We start from the raw sequence: 20,236 nt of genomic DNA on the forward strand, positions 1-20,236 counted from the left end.
TGTGTTGTTTTGTTGCCAACAACCAAGACTTCTGTCCCTGGGGACAGTATTATCCTGAAGTTGAGTCATATGGAGCCAAGGAGAGATTTAAGGGTGGTAGCAGAAAGGAAAGACTGTAGAAGTTAAGTTATCAGTATTCTTCTTTGAGTGCAGATGAGTCTCCAATTATGTAAGAAAAACAAGACTGGTCTGTTGATGTGTCACTTAAATCTAAGGTATTGTTTGAATCAGACTTTTGTTATTAATACCCCATACATGGACCATTTTTGTATCTGAAATAGGATAGTTTTTACTAAAATTTTAATAATAATTTTTCAAATTACACCTAAATCTTAATAGAACATATCTTAACAACTTTGCATAATATCGTAGCATATATTTTCATCCTTTATTACCACAGGAATCACAGGAATATTTGAAATGTTTGCTTCCATTACCTTGGATGCATTTGCGTACTATTAGTATGTGCTATCTCTGTAACTCATTTTCATGCTATCTCTCATGGGATATTGACTGCTTAAGTTATATGCAGTGAATACTTTAGATATTTTAATGACATCCTTTTGAACCAGTCATATAGCATTTTATTTTTTATGGTTTGAGACTATCTCCACTCAGGAATGATTGTCATTTTCAACCTCCTTTTTGCTACCTTCCTTAAATCTGTCCTTCATTAACATAATATTGTCTTCAAAGATAGTCACAGGTTTTATCTGTGACAAATACCATCCATTCCATGTCTCTGTCTTGATTATTATCACCTTTCTTCACTTTTCCTCTCTTAAATTCCTCCTTACCTCTTATTTTTACCTTTACTCATATTCTTGGACTTAATTATTTTCCCCCTATTTTTTTTGTTACTTGTTCATATTTTTATTTTCCCTACAATTTTCTACTATGCTTTTCTTCATTTCAATATAATAATTTTGGTGTTTAATATATTCTCCTTAATGTAGTTTCATGATTAATCTTGAAATTTGGTTTAATTTTCTTCTGAATATTGACTATATGAATTATGTTTTACAATATTTTGAACAAACTGTATTGTAGAATTTATAGTTGAATATTTGTTATTTGAAATAATGATTATTATCAACATAGAATAATAACATCACTACATTTTCATACTAGATTGTTCATTACAGTTATTCTTAATAATTATAATAGTTACATGCAAGTATTTGTTTGACAGATCTTACTTATAGTTAAGCCTTTTTACAGAAGTTTCATTGATATATTCTACTATTATTTATGTTCTATTTGGATAACAGTGAAAAAAACTGTATTCCTATTTTGAAAGCCCGACATGACCCTGACCATTTCAAGTCTGATTGCTTGTGTGTGTGGACCCAAGCAACCTGTCCTGAGGGTGACTGCATTGCATTCCAATAGCAAGCATGACCCCTGAACCTTCCTTCTATCCAAATGTCTAGGGCTGTGTTTAGCATGACTTGTTCCTCATGACCTGCTTCCTAACCAGTAATTAACCTTCATGTCTGTATTGCTTGTTTGTTCCTTGTTCAGACCATGCACTGTATGTCCTTTTACTGTGGTTTTATTTCATTGTATTATAGATGTCTGCATTAGTAGGAGGGTAAATTGAGTGAAGTGTTACAGAAATGATTCCTGTTCACAGTTAAAGTTTCATTAGATGTCTGTTGCAAATATGAATTCATAGAAATACACTGATAGGTCATAGTGTCAACTCGTTGTGGAGTGTGCAGGCTACTCCTCAAAATAGTTCAGAGTGTGCAAGCTGATCCACACTGTGATTTGCTATAAGATTTATAGTGCATGGTGATACACAAAGTCATTAATTCCTTCACATAGCGGTGTGAAAATGTTTTGTGACCCACATAAAATAAAGACAGGAGAGTGTTCATTCATAGTTAAAAAAAGAAAATAAATAAATAAATAAAATAAATAAATGAATAAATAGATAGTTATTGACTAAAGTTATGCTGCTGTATATCAGAGTATTGTTTATAGTTTTATAGAGTATTGGTATTATTCCGTAAAACACTTATTACTTGGAAACCTTATCTATATGATATTGAGGTTAACCCAGGGTGGACACAAAACATTTCAAATGTGGAGAAGGTAGGTAGTTCTTTAGGTACTTGAAGAAGTATATTGTGGTATTGGCCAGCCACTCCACATAGAGAATAGGATTATTAGGCCACTCCATGAAGCAGTAGTGGAGTCAGCTGGTCACTCTTACCATAGTAAAATGATGGAGGTAGCAAGCCACTCCAGGAGGGTAACCGATGGTAAGAGTGCTGCGGTGTGATCAAGGGCAACAATGCGTGTTTTCACTGGGCATTTTTTAACCAAACTTAACTCCAACCTGCCAGTGATAAACCTACTCCACCCAACCTAACTTAAAAGATAACCCAACACTACCTTATCTTGACCTAACCCAATGGGATCCTAACCCTCCTAACCATAAATACCTAAAACCATGCTAGGTATACCTAGCTTAACCCAACCTGGCCTGACCTGATGCATGGTGAGCAATTACCAAGTCCCAGTGCAGCCCATGAGCGCCGTATAGGCACAGGTCGTGGTGGTGTGTAGGTGACTGTGGGTGTCAATAGTGCATCGTTGCAGGACCGGGTGTCCTGTAGGGCCGGGCTTTACCCTCTCAAAGGTGCTGCATCTCACGCCCCTGCTTGATAACAACAAGGACAAGCGGGGCCTTGCGCTTGATGGCCAGCTCAAGCACGAGGACACTAACCTTGCGTCCTCCTCCATGTAAGTAGTTATGCATGACTTACCTAGACTAACTCCTACCACTTCCCAGTTTCCTCATCCTCAGCCCTAACAGCAGACTACTCTCTTGTGTCATAACACTGACAGTGGAGGAACTGGCTGTGGCTGTGACAAAACCAGAGAGAATAAAAATTGAAGGGGAAGGGCAGCTGGTGGTGCAGGCAAGGGATCAATAAGGGAGGGTTAGACAAATACAAGTGGGATGAAATTAAGCACAGGCACCCACTAACTAGCAAGGTAAATCACATCAAGAACAATTCACTCACACATATATGCACAAACACTTATACCATCACACTCCCATGCTTACCAGTATCTCAAAAGCCGACAATCATTTTTAAGTATGTACATGCAGACTAAGGAACAGCATAGCTGTTCAGAACTATGGTGCAAACACATGCATGCAGGTTTATTTATACTTGAGCTGATATTTAGTTCCTCATGTTCATATGTTACTACTTGCATTGGACTTTTTATTTATTTATTTATTTATTATTATTTTTTCATGGGTGGGATTGAGGTTTACCATTCATTACTTGGGCAAACTTTATTCTTAGTGGTTGTACTTTTAACTGAGTTCATTATAAGATTAACTGCCATTTTATTTTCATTTCATTTGGATGTAATCATCTTTCTCCTCTCATGGGATATACATTGGGATGGCGTGACACAATAGGATGAACTGATACGGCTTATAAATCAGAAATTAACCAGGTAGTGAGGGAGCCCCAATGCTGAAAAAAGCCTGTTGACAAAACTTAGGATGCCTTGTATTAATTCTTTTAGAGGGATAGCTTGCCAGTGATTGGTATTTGTAAAGCATTGGGAAAAATAAGAATAGACTTAAAGTTATTTTTTTCTTGCATGATTTAATCAAGATGTGGAGATGAGGGGCATGGTAATTTGGCTAAAAGCGTATCTTAATTCACTGTAGAAATAAAAGAATTATTTTATATTAATTTTTGCTGGTCTCTCTGCAATCAGTAGAGTGCAAGTTAGATTACATATTTATGTCATCCATAAAAGGAACCAGTCTTGTTCCATTATATAATCTAGGGTAAACAAGTCCAAAACCTAATGTTGATATAATGTTAATTCTTCTGTTTAAATATATGGATCATTCAATAAAAATCATTATATTCTGTTGCTGCATCAGTGAAAACATACTCTCTGCATAAAAAGTGAAGTAAACTTTAACTGTAGATCCATCAATAAATTAGGAAAATAGGTGATGAACCATTGGTAATTTTGTAGATAACTTATGCAAGTTCATGTTAGATTTGTGCATTCTTAAGAGTTTATTCAATAATTTTTCATGATGGTTTCATAAGGGGAAGAATACATGTAGGTAGACTTTCATGTTTAATTACTGATATCCAATATAGTATGGATTTACTGGACAGGTGAGTATTTCCTGATAGACACCACCTCCACTCAGTTAATTGAGTATCTTGTCAACCAGGATTTTATATACAGTGTCCGTAACTGTTAGAACTGTTGTACATGCTTGCGACACACGTACCTAACTTCAATGTTTACTCTTGTGTAGAACTCTGTTAGAACCATCAGTTACCTTCTTTGTACAAAGGACTCTTCTTGTTTACATTACACATTTGTTATCTGGATTCGTATACCTTTGGAGACATTAGAATAATAGAAGTTTAATGTATTGATGATCTTTAACTGAATAGAATCATTTTGCATCAGCCCAGGGGCAACATCAGTAAATGGTATCATCATTCTGAAGAGCCTGGTAGTGGTAACCTTGACTTCTTTAGTATGGATATACACCACTTTCAGCTGGATGAAATTGTCTAGCATTAAATAAGATATATAAAGGGCATCACCATATCAAAAAGGCTAAAACAATTTCACATGTGAATACATAATATGCATCATAATCTTTTTCTTTCCCCAAAGTGACAAAGCTACTTTCATTGACTACTCCACAACAAACCTCCCTTGTATGAAATTGGACTTTGTTTGAAGAGTTATTTGTTGATAGAAATAGTTGTCATGAATTCATCTGGCTGACCCATTTATTTGTTGTGATCTGCTCAGTTACGTGATTAGTGATTATTCAGTGACACCTGTTTATTGATACATGGCGACATAATTAATTCAGTAAGGTGATATAATCTTTTAGAGATGTTTATTGATACATACTCCCATCGCAAACAATTAAACATATCTCCAGTCAGTAAGATGATATAATTTTTTAGATATATTTATTGATACATACTTCCATTACACACATCTAAACAAGATATCTATCACTAGACATTTGGATAACGCTTAACAGCCTTGCACCAATTAATGTAGTCATACTGCCTGTTGCTGGGTTAAAAAAATATCAACCTTGACTGCCCACCATAATGCGGCCTAATGACCTGATCGCATAGCCCGATGAGCTGATGACCACTAGGGGGCCATGTCCAGGCCTCCTCAGTGCCCCTCAAGCCAACAGTGAAGTGCAGACTGCCTGGTGTTTCGTGTGGCGTCTTCTGTACATTGTGGCGTCACGTGTTGTGGTTCCCTTGGTGTCGTGCGTAGTGGTGTGTCCCACGTGTGTAAGGCGCAAGTTGTATGTGACTGATGGATGTGGCCAGGGTCGTGACGATGTGGGGTGGTGGTGGTGATGTGCACGGTTATTGTGCGCTGGTGAGACGTGTAGTGGTTGTTGTTTCAGGGAAGGCTGCCCTGTAGGGCCTGGCTTCTCCATCAGTAAGGTGTTTCCCCTGACGCCACTGCTATCCAACAATCGTGACAAATGGGGTCTTGCCCTTGATGGCAAGTTAAAGGATGAGGACACCAACCTGGCGTCCTCCACTGTGTGAGTACTTGACCCCAACTATCCCCACGCAATCTACCCACTATTGTTTAGTTCACAGATGTGCAGTTTTGGCACTATGCAGTAATTAACATCCCATCTTTGTCCCATATTTTATATTTCTTTCCTTCTAACAAACAAACAGGTTGTGTAAAAGGTTTTCCTCTGGTTTGAGAGATAATTATTATTATTATTTTTTTTTTGTCTAATAAACAGATCTTAGTTTAACCAAACTTGTTATGCTTTCTACTTGAATATCATTGTGGGTGTATTCATATACATACAAAGGCATTGGGACCAATGATGGGTACCTATTTGTGGTGGTCCTGCAAGATGGAAGTCGAAGAGAATCATCTTGCTACCACTCTTCTTCAAAATCCGTCTACACCCACACCTCCACCTGGAGGTGCAGCCCAAGGGGCTGACAGTTGGTCCCAGGATTGAACCCAAGGTCTCACTATTTTACTTGAGAGCTGGCAACTAGTAACATCTTCCCTCCTCCCTTTGCAAGTTAATGACATAGAAAAGTCTTGCACAAACACAATGTAGATAGTAGTCAAAAGTTTCTTCCCAGAGAGTTCATTGGGAGGACTCTTGGACCATCGCCAACCACTGCTTGGGCTGCCAGTTTCCAGTCAGTGAAACTTAAAGTAACTTCATAGTTATTATTACTACACTGGTATTACAGAAATACAATGCATGTTTATTCACACAAGCATTTACACGTGTGTGCACTCAATGCATGCACATACACATGACAAGTTGAAAATAGAAAAAGATATGTGAAAGAACCAGTCTAAAAGAAGTAACAAGAAAGCAAAAGAAAATTAAGAAAACAGAGTATTTTAAAAATGAGAATAATGGGAAAGGGTACATAACATAATAAAAAAAATATATGATATCTAAAGAGATTATGGAACAGTAAAAGAAGAAGGGGAAAGTGTGGAATAGGGGATAAAGATACTTTTAAAGAGTAGAGAAATGTTAGTGAGAGATATGATAGATAAAAATGTGATATTCTTGTAAGGTAGAAAAAGAGGCTAGAAAGAGAAATGCAAAGGAAATTGTACAAGTAATTATAGATAATTATATAAACATACAAGAAGAATTAGAGTAGTTAGTAAGGAGGGCCATGGCCAATGAAAATGAATTTAGATCACACAGCCTAGTGAATGAAATAATAATAATGGTAATTGTTGCCTTAAGAACTTTCACTTGTGGAAAATCTACAACCCCACAGTGCCTGGCAGCAGTCCTTAGGCCCTCACACAGATCTCTCTGGGAAGAAACTTTTGATTGCTGCTTGTGTTGTATTGGTGTGGAACAGCTTCTGTGTCACCAGCAGAAAGTAGTTGGAGAGGGCGCAGTTGCTACCTGTCAGCTCTCCATGTGTGAAGAGGCAGATGAAACACAGTTGAAATTGATAGAGCTTAAGCCCAGTCCCAAGACTTTCAGACCCTCAGGGCTGCACCTAATGGAGGTGCAAGGGTCTATGGGTTTTGAAAATGGGTAGCCCTGCTGTTCATCTTACAGAACAACCAAAAGCAGGTACCCATCATTTGTCCCAAGAGAGAAAACAAGTGGTTGAAGAAGCATGAAAGAGATGAAGAAGTATCAAAGAAAAGATCTAGAGAAGGAAGAAGCGACAAAATGAAAAGATGGGAAATAGTATAAACTAATACAGATGGATTGGCTTCAGGAAGATTAGTGATCAGTAATTAATGCATAGAAGAAAGAACCAGACATACTGTCTTTTGTTGAAATGTGAAGAGGAATTAAGCTGTTTTATCAATGTGTAAATGGTAAATTGAATCACAGAGAAGGAATACCAAAGTTAAAAATTGAGGGGCTAGTAAGTGAAGAAGCAAAAAAGCAAGTTCAAATAATGAATACAAATTTCTAATTGGTACTCACTATGGAAGAGGACATACAGGAAGAGAAAGTAGTTGGAGAAGATATATGAAACAGTATAGCAAAAGAGTAAGAAGTGAATAAACTTCTTGAGAACTTGGAAGTGGGAAAGGCCTTAGGTCAAGATGGCATCTCAAATTGGATACTGAAATAATGCAGAGAACAACTGGACAGAATGCACAAACTGATTGCATGTTTCCTGGAGGCAGGAAGGGTGCCACAGGACTAGAAAATGACAAATGTAGTACTAATCTACATGGGAGGAAGTATGGAAAAATCTCTGAGCTATAGACCAGTAATTTTGATTAATTATTGTATCAGATTTCACTAAGTGGAAAACCCCATGCCTCACAGTGGCTGGCAATGGCCCACATCTCTCTCTGGGAAGAAAAATTGAACTGCTCACTGTGTTGCAATAGTGTGGGACTGTTTCTATGTCACTGGCTTAAAGTGGTAGGGTAAAGAGAGCAGTTGCCTATTGTCAGCTTCCTATGTGTGAAAAAGTGTTAGAAATACAATTGAATATTAGCTTTCCTATACCCAAACTTTATTATGCCCATCAGTGATCATAGCTTATAGGATGCAGGGTGGTTTATGGAGGCATTTTATGGGAAAAAAATGCATCAAATATGTCATACAAGGTATTCTAGTGATATCTGGCATCTGACCATACCTTGTTATGCGGAATGAGAGTATTTTCGGATTTTCAAAGTTATTTTTGAGTGTCTGGAAACATCCTTTTTTCGCATATGTTAATCAGTATGGGATATTGCTTTATGATCAATTTTCATGGATCAGAACCTGACCATATAATGAGGAATACTTGTATATGTATATATAATCAATCAGTTAATGAATCTGTTGACCCAATTACCTCTTGCAGGAGACTTGTAGCCCCACCAGGAAACTAGCCATGACCATTCAGCCCGTAAGTCACTTGATGAGGAGATTTTGTATTGCTGTCTAGAATGGGTTAGTGTAAGGCAGCATAGTTTGAGGTGCTTTGTCTTCTAAATTGGTTACATCTTGTAGAACTGGAGTCTGTTGCCATATCCATTCATTGCTGGCATTGATCCGGACATGCCAGTGCAACTTCTCTCTTGTCTTGTGAGTGACCCTTCCATTAGACTGATCTCTGGGGGAAGACTGGCAAAATACTGAATTTGACAATCCTCTGGAGTGTTTGTCTTTCAATCCAAGTGCTCCTGTATCAATGTAGATGTAGGGCACCAGGTACAGGTACTCAGCACCACTGAGGACATTCCCATGTTGTATTTACCTAGTTGTACCTAATTGTATTTTACGGGATGAGAGCTATGCTTGTAGTGACCTGTTTTTGTATCTCTCTGCATCCAGTTTGTTCTTAAAATCTTGTATAGTTTTGGCACTTGCATTTTCTCCATTAAGTTTGTTCCAGACATCAATCACTCTGTGTGGGAAGCTATTCTTTTTCAGATCTCTTCTGTATCTGTCCTTCTTAAACTTCTTCTCTTGTCCTCTTGTTTCTCTTCTGTCCAGTGGGCTGTGCTTGTGTGATGCCATATGAGAAGTGGGGGTGTTTGAAGGCGCAGGCATTGAGTACTGTGGCAATCACTCCTGTGTGTTACTCCAAAGGAAGAATTTCAGTCTCTGTAGATGTTCCACTACTGTGGAACCAGTGATGGCTACTTGCTAGTGGTTGTCCTGTAAATAGAGATGCACATCTCCCTGCTGCTCATTTTCAAAACCCATCTTGAGGTGCAGCCCCAAGGGGTTGGAACTTGGTCTCTGGGCTAGGCCCAAGATATCTGTCGACTTCACTTGTGTTTCCTCCATTTTTTTACACTAAGGTGACAAATGGCAACTGTCCTATTTTCAGCAGGTGACTTGTTAACATTCACACAGATACAACACAGACAACAGTCCAAAGTTGCTTTACTATGGGAGGACCCAAGGACTCTTGCCAGCCACAAAAAGGCTGTGGGTTTCCAATTACTGTCCACTGATCCCTTACTACAGCTAGTTATCATTCCAGATGCTCTACTTCATGTTTTTAGGTTGCCTCATTTTGTTTTCATAGTTGTTGGACATCATGCTGTGGATGGAGTCATAGTTTTTAGTTCCTTTCCACTGTCAAAATCCTGCATCTACCATCGTTTTCTGAATATGCTCAGCCTTGCATTTACCTTCACTGCAAGGCCCTTAATGTGTGGAGCAGAAGCCACACATATATATGAGGCCAAGTATCCTAGGTCTCAGTTCAGTGGGAAAGGTTTAGGTATAATTGGGTTCATATGATTTCCATGTTCAAAAGCTTTCATGATATGTAATTTAGACATTGACCATTGGAAGGCTGAAAATGTGTTCACTGCAGTTGTTATTGAAACATAATAGCTTCAGTCAGTCAATCTGTTGTTACCTCTGGCCCCCAGGTAACTGGCGTATGGCCACTGGATTGGCCCATAGGTCATTCAAATATATTTTGTATTGTCTGGATAAGGCTACTGTGGGGCAGTGCAGAATGAGGTGCTCATTGTCTTCTGTCTGGTGGGTGAATCCGAGGCAGTTGAAGTCCAGCCAGCCCCCAGCCTCTTCCTTCTGGTGGAGGTATTAGAAGATGGCAAGCTGTCTTCTCCCATTGCAGTGGCATCTCCACTGTCAGGAACAACTCCATGATGTCACATTCAGAGCTTTGATGTTCAAAACAAGCACTGGTAGTTTAATACTATTGGAATAATCTGCAGTAACTTTGAAGAAGACCCATTAATCATTTGATATAAATAGCAGGATATGTTGCATATTCTCTACACTCTTGGTGTTTAGGCATATTAAGACCCAGCCTGCATCCAGCTGAAGTCCACCACAGGCCACAGATCTTCTGCAAGAGAAACCAGAGGCAACAGATTGATTGATTGATCTTGCCAGGATCCAGGTTTATGTTTAGATTTTATATTGGTACCTTGGCATCCTGAGCTTTGTAATAAATGACTTGTGAGACTTATCCTGAAGACATCAATATGAAATTGTCAGCATGGTGAACATTAGAAAAATTAAATTGTAAAAAATTAGATGTGAAAGACAAATACAACTTTCCAGGTACCTAGACATAGTTAATGCTTTGCCAGAGAAGATTGTGAATTCATATAAGTGAATTCCAGAAGTTATGTTTATGTAAAACTTGAAGTTGAGATCAAAGTAATTGTGATTAAGGAATAGTACAAGTGGTTTACTGGCTGCTTACACAAAGTTACACAGAAATCACAACTTCCACCCCTTCTTATAGCATACACTCATGCTTGAAGGATATAAAAAAAATGCCTAAAAGAGGAAATAATGAAATGAAAAACAAATTAATTTAAAATCAAGTTTGATTTTGACAAAGACAGGGTAGCTCTTTTTCTGTACTTTACAATTGGGTAAATACACAAATGGGGACACAAGAGAAAACATAGATGTTCTCATAAAGGAAAGCTACCAAGAGCTTTTTCAGTACAGTAAGAGAGTACTCACATGAGCTTGGGCAAGATAACTACTCACAAGGATACTTAAAGGATCAATAACAAGACAAGGCAAAGGTAATACAGGCACACACAAAGTGCATACACACAGAAATCTGCAGTGAGATGAAATACACCCAGATTATTTAGAATTTAAAAAAACTAAATATGATTAGGATTGACCCAAGGTAAAAAATATATATATATATTGGATATGACAAAACTGATTATTTCTTTTAACATTCATCTAAGTAACCTATGGTGGTGGACTATATGGTCATGGGAAGGGTGATCAGCGTGAAGAGTAATTAGTATTCAAAACAAACACGTGGTTTGAATAGAACTAAAGGGGGGAAATGTACAAGTTATCTCAACCATGACTTGTGTATGTAATGTGCTAGTTGAAAACATACATGTGCACATGTTTTTAGCTATTTGTCATATGTAACAGTAAAGCTATTTTTATTTTTATTTCTAATACTTTTAATTTGTTAATGGTAGTTTTATGAAGGAAGGAGAGAGAACTAAAATACACTGGGTACATTCGCTATATCATATGCCAAGGGTAGCTATATCTTTATTTTTGCATGAATGGAATGAAGTTGGAACAACATAGAAATCACTTTATGATTTTACTTATTTGATTCATTTTTTATTTGTATATTTCTTTCTTTTCTTTCTTGAAGAAGTGGTTTATATGCAGGCTAAGAATTACTTTTAAGAGTTTTGTGTCCGTTACATTGCAGTCTTTTTCATCAGGTTATCAACATTCTATGAATAAGTGTTTTTATACACCTAGCCTTGGTCAGTGTATATTCTTCCACAGAAACCATGCTATCCAGAGTCGTATAGATTGGTGGCTGCATACTTATTATTATTTTTTTTAAGCATGTGCTCAAACCTTCAGCTTTACGAAAACTCTCAAAAGAATAGTATCAGTACCATATCATCAAATTCATTAAGGAGGAATATAGTAATGGTGATTCAATAATTTATTTTATCACAAATTTTTTCATAAATGCAATTATGAGCGATATTTGGTCTTTTATTGAGTGAAAGGTACACAAGCTTTTCCTTGTGGGGGTTATTTTGTTATATTTTTTATTTGTTATTTTTTAAGCTTTAGCCATACAATCATTTGAATTATCACTGTTGCATGGTTTAAAAGGTATTTCTCTATCTTGTAATAATTTGAATATGAGTGATGTAATGGTACTTGTGATTTATTTATATTCATGTATTATATCAGAATAATGTTACTGTATCATCCTTTTAGATGCAAGTTATTCCTGAATAGTTATAATTGGGAAAACTTTGTGTTCATTAGCTCCATTAGTGTTCATGTCTTTAGTATATTTTTTACATTATATATCACAAACATATTTTTTCTGTAGTTCATAGTATTTTGCCATGTGTATCCTTTTACTCTCCAGTTATAGGTGGTTGAGAAGCACTTGTTAAAGATGATGGTGGAATATTAATGGTATAGGTATTTTGAGCATGATGCATTGCCTTCTGCTGGCATATTTATAGACTTCTCGTTGTTCAAAATAATTTGTATTCTTCATGAAATATTCTTTTCAAATTCACCAAAGCTTCGCTGCCTGTTGGTGCAGTGGAGTCTCACTGACCCTTTTTATGTATATTTGGGAGTAATTACTTAGCTTTGATAGATTAGAATAATGATATATATATATATGTGTATATATATATATATATATATATATATTATATATTGTATATATATATATATATTGTATATATATATATATATGTATATATATATATATATATATGTATATATATATACATACACATGCATGAAAGCCATAGTTGTTGAATATGAATTGCCTTATTTTTTTTATTCATTACCAAATAGCTTTGAATTTGTATTACAATCAAATCATTAACTCCCAGTTCAGCTTATAAACTTCTGTTTAGATGGAATATAAAGTTTTCAATAATTCAAGTCATTGATCTTGAAGGATTTTCATTAAAATAAACTAAGAGATAGGTATAGATATAACAGGTTGTGAAACATATACTTTCCACAAGTACTGTGTAAGACACATTTTGTTAATCTTCCAAGTTGCCACCCCAAGGAAGTATTTAATTGGATAAGTTCCATCTTACAGTATTGCAGATGCATCACAGAAGGAGAACCTTGGCATTATTGTCCAGTATAAAGTCAAAGTTAAACTCATCCTCGGACCTCTTGTTGGGTAAGTGGAGGACAGAAGACTTGCTCTTGCTCTTGCACATGCACATGAATAGTTTAGAAAGTGATATACCCCAAGCTTGAACATTGTGTGAATTCAGATCTAAATATGATAATTGGAAGTCAAGAATATAGATTAAGTTGGAACTGTACGTGAATTTGAGGCTAGGGATAATGAATTGGAGAGTAGGAGATGGGATCCAATGGGCATTGCTCCTCTCATGTATATCACAAATAGGTAAATACATGCTATCAATAGTTTAGGGGCTGTTTTGGGGTACTGCTATAGACCACAGTCACACATTATTTGTCTCTGTTAGAGTAAAATCTGCTTATAAAAAATTGATGAAGTGCATTCTTACAGTTACTGGCCCTCTTTTATGTTGATTTATTGAACCTATATTTTACCACTTCTTAGGCATCACCGATTTTTTTTCTGATCCCAATTTGGTGGTAGTGGCGATTTGGGGGGAGGGGGGATCACCAATTTTTTTAATCTCATGCAAAGAGTTTGAGGAAGGGTATGTTTTTGTAAAAAGTGAACTTTGAAATCCAACAAAGGGTAGAAGTTTCAATAAAACCTACCTAATTCCATATAACACACCTCTGCATTGAGGTTTGAGTGTAGGAATGTCAAATGCTATGAATCATTGTTTAATCAAATTACAATACCATGTACATGGTTTGTTTTGATGAAATATGTGATTCTTTCAGTGATTTGGTGGCTGAACTACCCTTCACACTAATGCATCCTAAACCAGAAGAGGAGCCTGAAAATGCCCCACGACCTGCTCCTGCAGCAGCACCTCCTCAGGATGAATCTACACCACCTGTAGACACCAACCTCATTGAACTTGATACGTAAGTTGAATTTTGATATCTTATGAAATTTGAGGTCACTTATAGTGAAGCCTTTATGCAGTTTTCACACATGCATTTAAATGTGAAATCTTGTTTCTGTCATAATTTTTATTCAAGAAATTTCTAGATTTTACTAACTTGTGATGATGATATTACAAACTTCAGTAATTCATCAGTGCTTTTGGCTCTTCTCAGGAGTCAATCAGATACGAGAAACAGCATACAGGTCCCGAAAGCACAAAGCTTGCTGGGCGCATTTAGAAGCAAACTAGATGCTGTAGCCAATAAGCTCAGACATGGCCTGAATGGTGCCTGGGGTATAGATGTGGAGGAGGAGGAGGGGGTGGGTGAGGAGGAAGAGGAGCTTGCAGGGGGGCCTGTAATAGCCAGTAATCATTCTCAAGAGAAGAAGCAAGAGCAGCAGGGAACTGGGCATAATCAGACTGAAACTTCTGAGGGATTATCCAGTACCTTGATTGACCTGAATCTTGAAGAACAAAAGTATGTATTTAAGCGAAATCAAGGTAACATTCGTGGGATTAACATGGCATGATGTACAGTTGTTTGTATATATTTATTTTGTAAGCTTATTAGAACATGCAACAGAATGTTTGCAATCTGTAATAAAAATATTATTGAAGTTCATATGGACTGGAATATTCTGGCTTTTTTTTATATATATAACTTCAGATTTAATTCTTTGATTCAGCCAAAATTTAACTCTTAATATGAAAAAAAAAATGCTTCATGCCATGAATAATTCCTGCTGTGCAATTGGTTTCAGTTTAACACGTAACAAGTCAACATTATGGCTGGAGAGACAGCAAAGGAAGTGTGATACAGGTTGTAGGCATTGTGAAGATCGATTTTGGTTCCAGTGAATTATTTACTGCATGTATCCCTCTTATCTCCAAATCTTGATTATCCAAAAAGCCCTACATAAATAGTAGAGAGGACTTCAACAATAGGAAGTAGGGATTTTAAGTGTTCATTAGGATTTTAGTGTTAAAATGTGTTTGAGCTTCCCATACTAAATACAATTTGTCATGTTAAACTTGCCCTATTTTTCTTTATGTTGCAATGCTTTGTGGTCTTACTGCATGGTGTGTCATGTATATATTTTCAGTTGATTTCAGTATGACAGGTCTATATGTCCAGAAAACCTAATAATAATCGTTGACTTAAGTTTCACTGACTGGAAACCTGCAGCCCCATAGTAGATGGCAACATTCCTCACTCTCCCATAAACATTTGTGGGAAGAAAGATTTAATAATTAGCTGTGCTATATTAGTGTGTGAAGATTTCTGTTTCTAGTTAATAGTAAGAGGGAAGCAGTTGCACATTGTCAGTTCTCCTTATGTGGTGGTGGTAATGGGGAGGTTATTGTCCCACTGCTGCCCATCATCAAAACTCTTTACTACTCTCCTCCACCTGGAGGTGATACCTTGAGGCACTGCCAATGTCTCAGGGCCAGGCCCAAGACAACTGTATTTCTCCTGCCTTTTTGCAAAAAAGAAGACAGTCAGTGACTTTTCTTACCCTCCTCCTTTTACTTTAACACAGTGAAAAAGACACCTTTCCACACCAATACAGTACAGATAATAATCCAGTTCCTTCTTATGGAGGAAGGACCCAAGGACTGTTGACAACTGCTGTGGGGTTACAAGTTTAATATCACTGATACTCGAGGCAATTTTTATAATCATCAACCAGTTAGGAACTTTGGCAGCCATTTCTTGTGCTTTTCTATTTTTATGGTCTTATGTGACAAGATGTGTTTTGGGACAGTATCAAATGTGTCAAATGTCTTGCTTATATCTATAATTACTATTACTGTTCTTTCATGTGGTACTTCCATGTTGAAGCCCTTGAGTACTTGTTGGGTGACGTTTGTAAATAGTGTGCTTGCGAAGTTATCGTCCTTAAATCCAGACTAACATCTAGATATTTATCTATATACCAAGGGCTTTATCCCCTGTACAAGGGAGGTAGCCAAGTCCAAAGGCAAGTACCCACTCTTACTCATTCCACTCCCATCCACCACCCTTTCTTCCCTCTCATCTTAGCTCCTCATGGACGATGGGTCATCCCTGTATCCCACCCACTGCCCTAGGTCAGAGGCAATGCAGCAAGACTCAGGACATCCATAGCAAGGCTGCTTCCCTTAATTGGCAACCTCCCCCCTCCATCCCCTTGTTAAAAAAAAAGAAAGAAAGAAAGAAAGAAGAAGAAGAAGAAGAAGATGAAGAAGACAGGAGAAATCCCTTTATTTTGTGTCAAAATATCATTCCCCACCCCCTTCCTTGCATCACAGTATCATCTGTACACAGCTATTCTCCACACACCCCTATCTTCTGCCTTCTCCCTTGCTCAACAGACATTTCCCTCGTGCACAATGCTCCTTTCACCCTATCCATCCATCTCTTCCTCTGTCATCCCCTTAAGTTTACTCCTTCCACCTCTTCCTCAGTGTGAGGTGCTAAGAAAAGGACAGTGATGAGAAAGGAAAATGGATAAGAAATAAAAAGAAGTGAGGTGTAAGTAGTTTTCAAAATGATGAGAGCAGGTAAAGTACCTGGTTTAGATGGGTGTTTGAAGAACAGAGGTACAGTAATAGTGGACTGGCTAGTGAGGTTGTTTAATGTGTGTCTAAGGGAGGATAAAATGCCAGAGGACTGGAGAAGAGCATGTACAAGGGAAAAAGGCACAAATGTGAGTGTAGTAGTTTCAGAAGGATCAGTTTGTTGAGTGTAGTTGGAAAGGCACATAAGGCTTTTTATATAGAGGATTAGGAGAGGAACAGAGGGTGTAATTGGTGAGGAACAGTGTGGATTTAGGAAAGGTAGGGGTTGTGTGGATCAGATTTTGTGGTAAGGCAGATATGTGAGAAAGCTTTAGCAAAAGGTAAGGATTTTTTTGGGCCTTTATGGATTTGGAAAAGGTTTATGACAGTGTAGACAGGAAGGCACCGTGGGAGTTTTTGCAGATATATGGGATTGAGGTAAGCTGTTAAGGGCAGTCAAGAGTTTTTATGAGAGTAGGAGAGTCTGTGTTTGAATTGGAAATGGAAAGAGTGTGTTGTTTGAGGTAAAGTTGGAATAGTAGAGCCTGTATTTGAATTGGAAATGGAAAGAGTGAGTGGTTTGAGGTAAAGGTGGAACTGTGACAGAGATGTGTCATATTGCTATGGCTGTTCAATGTGTGCATTGATGGGGTGATGCAGGAGGTAAAGTGAAGGTTATTGGGCATGGCACTGGAGATTGTTAAAGAAAATGGAAAGAAGTGGGAGGTGAGCCAGTTGTTGTTTGCTGTTGACACTGCACTTGTGGCAGGGTAAGAAGAGGGATTAAGGGAGTCAGTGCTGGAGATTGGGAAGGTATGTGATAGGAGAAAGTTGAAAGTAAATGTGGGTAAAAGTAAGGTGACGAGATGTACAAGGGAAGAGGATGGCAGTGAGTTGGAAGCAAGTTTTAAAGGAGAGAGGCTAGAGGAAGTAGATAGCTTTAGGTGTTTGGAGTCACATGTGGCAAGAAAGGGAGGAGTGGCAGTGGAAGTGAATTGTAGACTGAGAGAAGCAAGTAAATGCCTTGGAGATTAAAAAGTGTCTTTTGAAATAGGCATTTGAGAATGGAGGCAAGGAGGAGAGTATATGAAGGAGTGATTATGTCGACAACACTGTATGGAGGAGTCATAGAATTTAAGAAAGGCAGAGAAGAAACAATTAAATGTGTTTGATGAAATGTCTGAGAAATATGGTTGGGGTTACAAGGTTGGATAGAGTGAGAAATTAGGAGGTAAGGAGGAGAGCTGAGGCGGAAAAGGAGATGGCAGATAGGACTGATGATAGAATATTGGGATTGTTTGGACACATGGAAAGAATGAGTGAAGAAATATTAGTAATAGAGGTGTGGAAGGCAGACTAACTCACCTCTGTTAAAGTGTTCACTAAAACATCACCAACATGGAATTGATTTGACAACAGACATCAAATTTCCAAGGTGCAACCACTGCAAAAAAACTTAATATTGTACTGTCCCTCACTCATCCTCTATAGACATACATACATATACCAAAGGCTTTTTTTCCCCTTATAAGGGAGGTAGCCAAAAAACAAAGGCATAAAAACCACTCCCACCCATTCCATCCCTACCACACTCCACTCCCCTCCACCCTCTTCTCTCCCTATAGACGACAACACAAAAGCTCTTCACTGAGAGACTTGTGTACAGAACAAGTAGCCATGGGTGGCACTTGGAGACCATAGGTCTCCTGTAAGAGAGAACTGGGTCAATAGATTGACATCTCATATGATCTATTTTCCTAATATGGGGGAAGCTTTTGGTGTATGTGTGCTAGGCTGGGAATGATTTTGGTTGCATTTCTTATTTCTCTTATCTTTAATTTTTTTTGTGTAGGGACTACTGTACATCATTACTTTATAGTAGAGTCTGGGGTGGATTAGCCTTCAGGTGTTTTCTTCATCTTTCAATACATAAAGTGAAACTTCACTCATAGTCTGTATATGTAGTTGTACATGATGGAAGCTTTGCTCATGGGGCAGAAGGGTGTCTTGTCTCCATCTCCACTTAAACTTTGCCTTAGGTTCATTTATGTTGTTGATGAGGATTACATTTTTGTCCAATTTATTCCACAAATATACACATCTTTTTGGAAAGCTGTACTTTCCAACATATTTGACAATCTCCAATTTTTTACTGTGATATCTTATGGAATAAATCACTAGTGTACAGTGATGTCTTATAGATAACTAGTTCAACCATCTTTCATCCTATACCAGCAGATCCTCGCTGTCCATTTTTGTTATACTTTTTTCTTATCTAATTAAGTTGGGTAGGTGTTTGATGGAGAATTATGAAAATAATAATGATGTTTTGGAAGGAAGTGGAAAAAAAGAGAGGGGAGGCAAATTGTGTAGAGGGAAAGTGAATGGCACTAATGTAAATAAAAGTAGTATGAGGAATATGGATAGAGTATTTCATGAATTTTTTTAATGTAAATAAGGATAGGTAGGCTTTGAATATGGTAGGTGTAGATGTCAGGAAAGTGACAGTGATGGAACAGGAGAAGGGTAGGACTATAGGAATAATAATGATAACAATAATACAGTAAACTGCAAACCTGCAGTCCCTTAGCAGTTGGCAGTGGTCCTTGGGCCCTCCTCCAGATCTCTCTGGGGAAAAATATTGATCTATTCTGTGTTGTATTGGTGTGGGACTTTTTCCGTCATCGACTTGTACCATAATATACAAGGGGAGCAGTCACTAGCTGTTGGTACATCATGTGAAAAGGTGTAAGAAATATGGTTGAAAGTGGGAGAGATCTTGGGTCCAGTCTGGGATTCATAAGAATTGGTGATCAGTCATACAAGAGGCTGCTGAATTGTGCTGCTACCAGAATCTCAGTGTGGGGTAACCATCTGTTCCATACCACCCATACATGGGTCATGACTAGAAGCTTCCAGGGGATTACTGTCCCCTGCTCCTGTCATGACTACTTACCATAGGATGGGAGGTAGCCAGAAACTACCTCACATATTAGAAAGAAGAAACTTTTTCATATAATGTAATGGAAAGTTAATTCTTTTTGGGTGTAATAAGTTTGGTAAAAGTTTGAAGGTCATCCATCCATCTATAAGAAAGGGTGGGGGGAAGGAACTTGAAAAAGGATCTGTATTTCATCACCAAAAACCAGAATGTCTATCCTAGGGAACAACATCACACCATAGAGATTGGTTACAGAAAGAATACAGTTTGACTCTGCGACGTAGGAATGTCGTGAAAGTCCTGAAGGTAGTCATTAGACTTAAAAGGTTATGATAGTATTTTAACCAGGGGGAGATGGTGGTGGTTATATAAAGTATAGCTATTGCCAGGTGGTTTTTATTAAGTTAATTGAACTTGCAAACATAATCTGGCTGTATATGGCACTGCCTCAGTGTGTGACACTGGCAATAGAATGTGTGAAGGTTGGGAATGGAGAGAGTGAATAGTTTGAGGTAAAGTGAAATTATGTCAGGGCTGTGTGATGTCACCATGGTTGTTCAACATATATATATATATGTTCACTGTAAACCCACTATCGGAGAAATAATAACGGAAGTACAGGGAAACTGTATATTTCGACTACTAGCTGTAGTCCTCTTCAGC

At 37.7% G+C, this 20,236-nt stretch overlaps 1 protein-coding gene across 6 annotated transcripts in view; it reads left to right on the top strand.

Annotated features, from left to right (window-relative positions):
- Positions 1-20,236, top strand: part of krz (beta-arrestin protein kurtz) — a 336,006-nt gene that overhangs the window by 313,988 nt on the left and 1,782 nt on the right. For 3 of the 6 annotated variants that reach the window (XM_076187353.1, XM_076187344.1, XM_076187362.1), the window contains 4 exons: positions 5,462-5,605; positions 13,125-13,211; positions 13,922-14,068; positions 14,264-14,569. In XM_076187353.1, the coding sequence (XP_076043468.1) occupies positions 5,462-5,605; positions 13,125-13,211; positions 13,922-14,068; positions 14,264-14,569 (684 nt within the window). Of the gene's footprint in view, positions 1-2,610; positions 2,755-5,461; positions 5,606-13,124; positions 13,212-13,921; positions 14,069-14,263; positions 14,570-20,236 lie in introns of all 6 variants that reach the window. The other 3 variants (XM_076187370.1, XM_076187388.1, XM_076187380.1) reach the window with 3 other exon arrangements.

The sequence above is a fragment of the Oratosquilla oratoria genome, chromosome 1 (genome assembly GCF_046742065.1).
Source record: "Oratosquilla oratoria isolate Oo_2021 chromosome 1, ASM4674206v1, whole genome shotgun sequence".
Lineage (NCBI taxonomy): Eukaryota > Metazoa > Arthropoda > Malacostraca > Stomatopoda > Squillidae > Oratosquilla > Oratosquilla oratoria.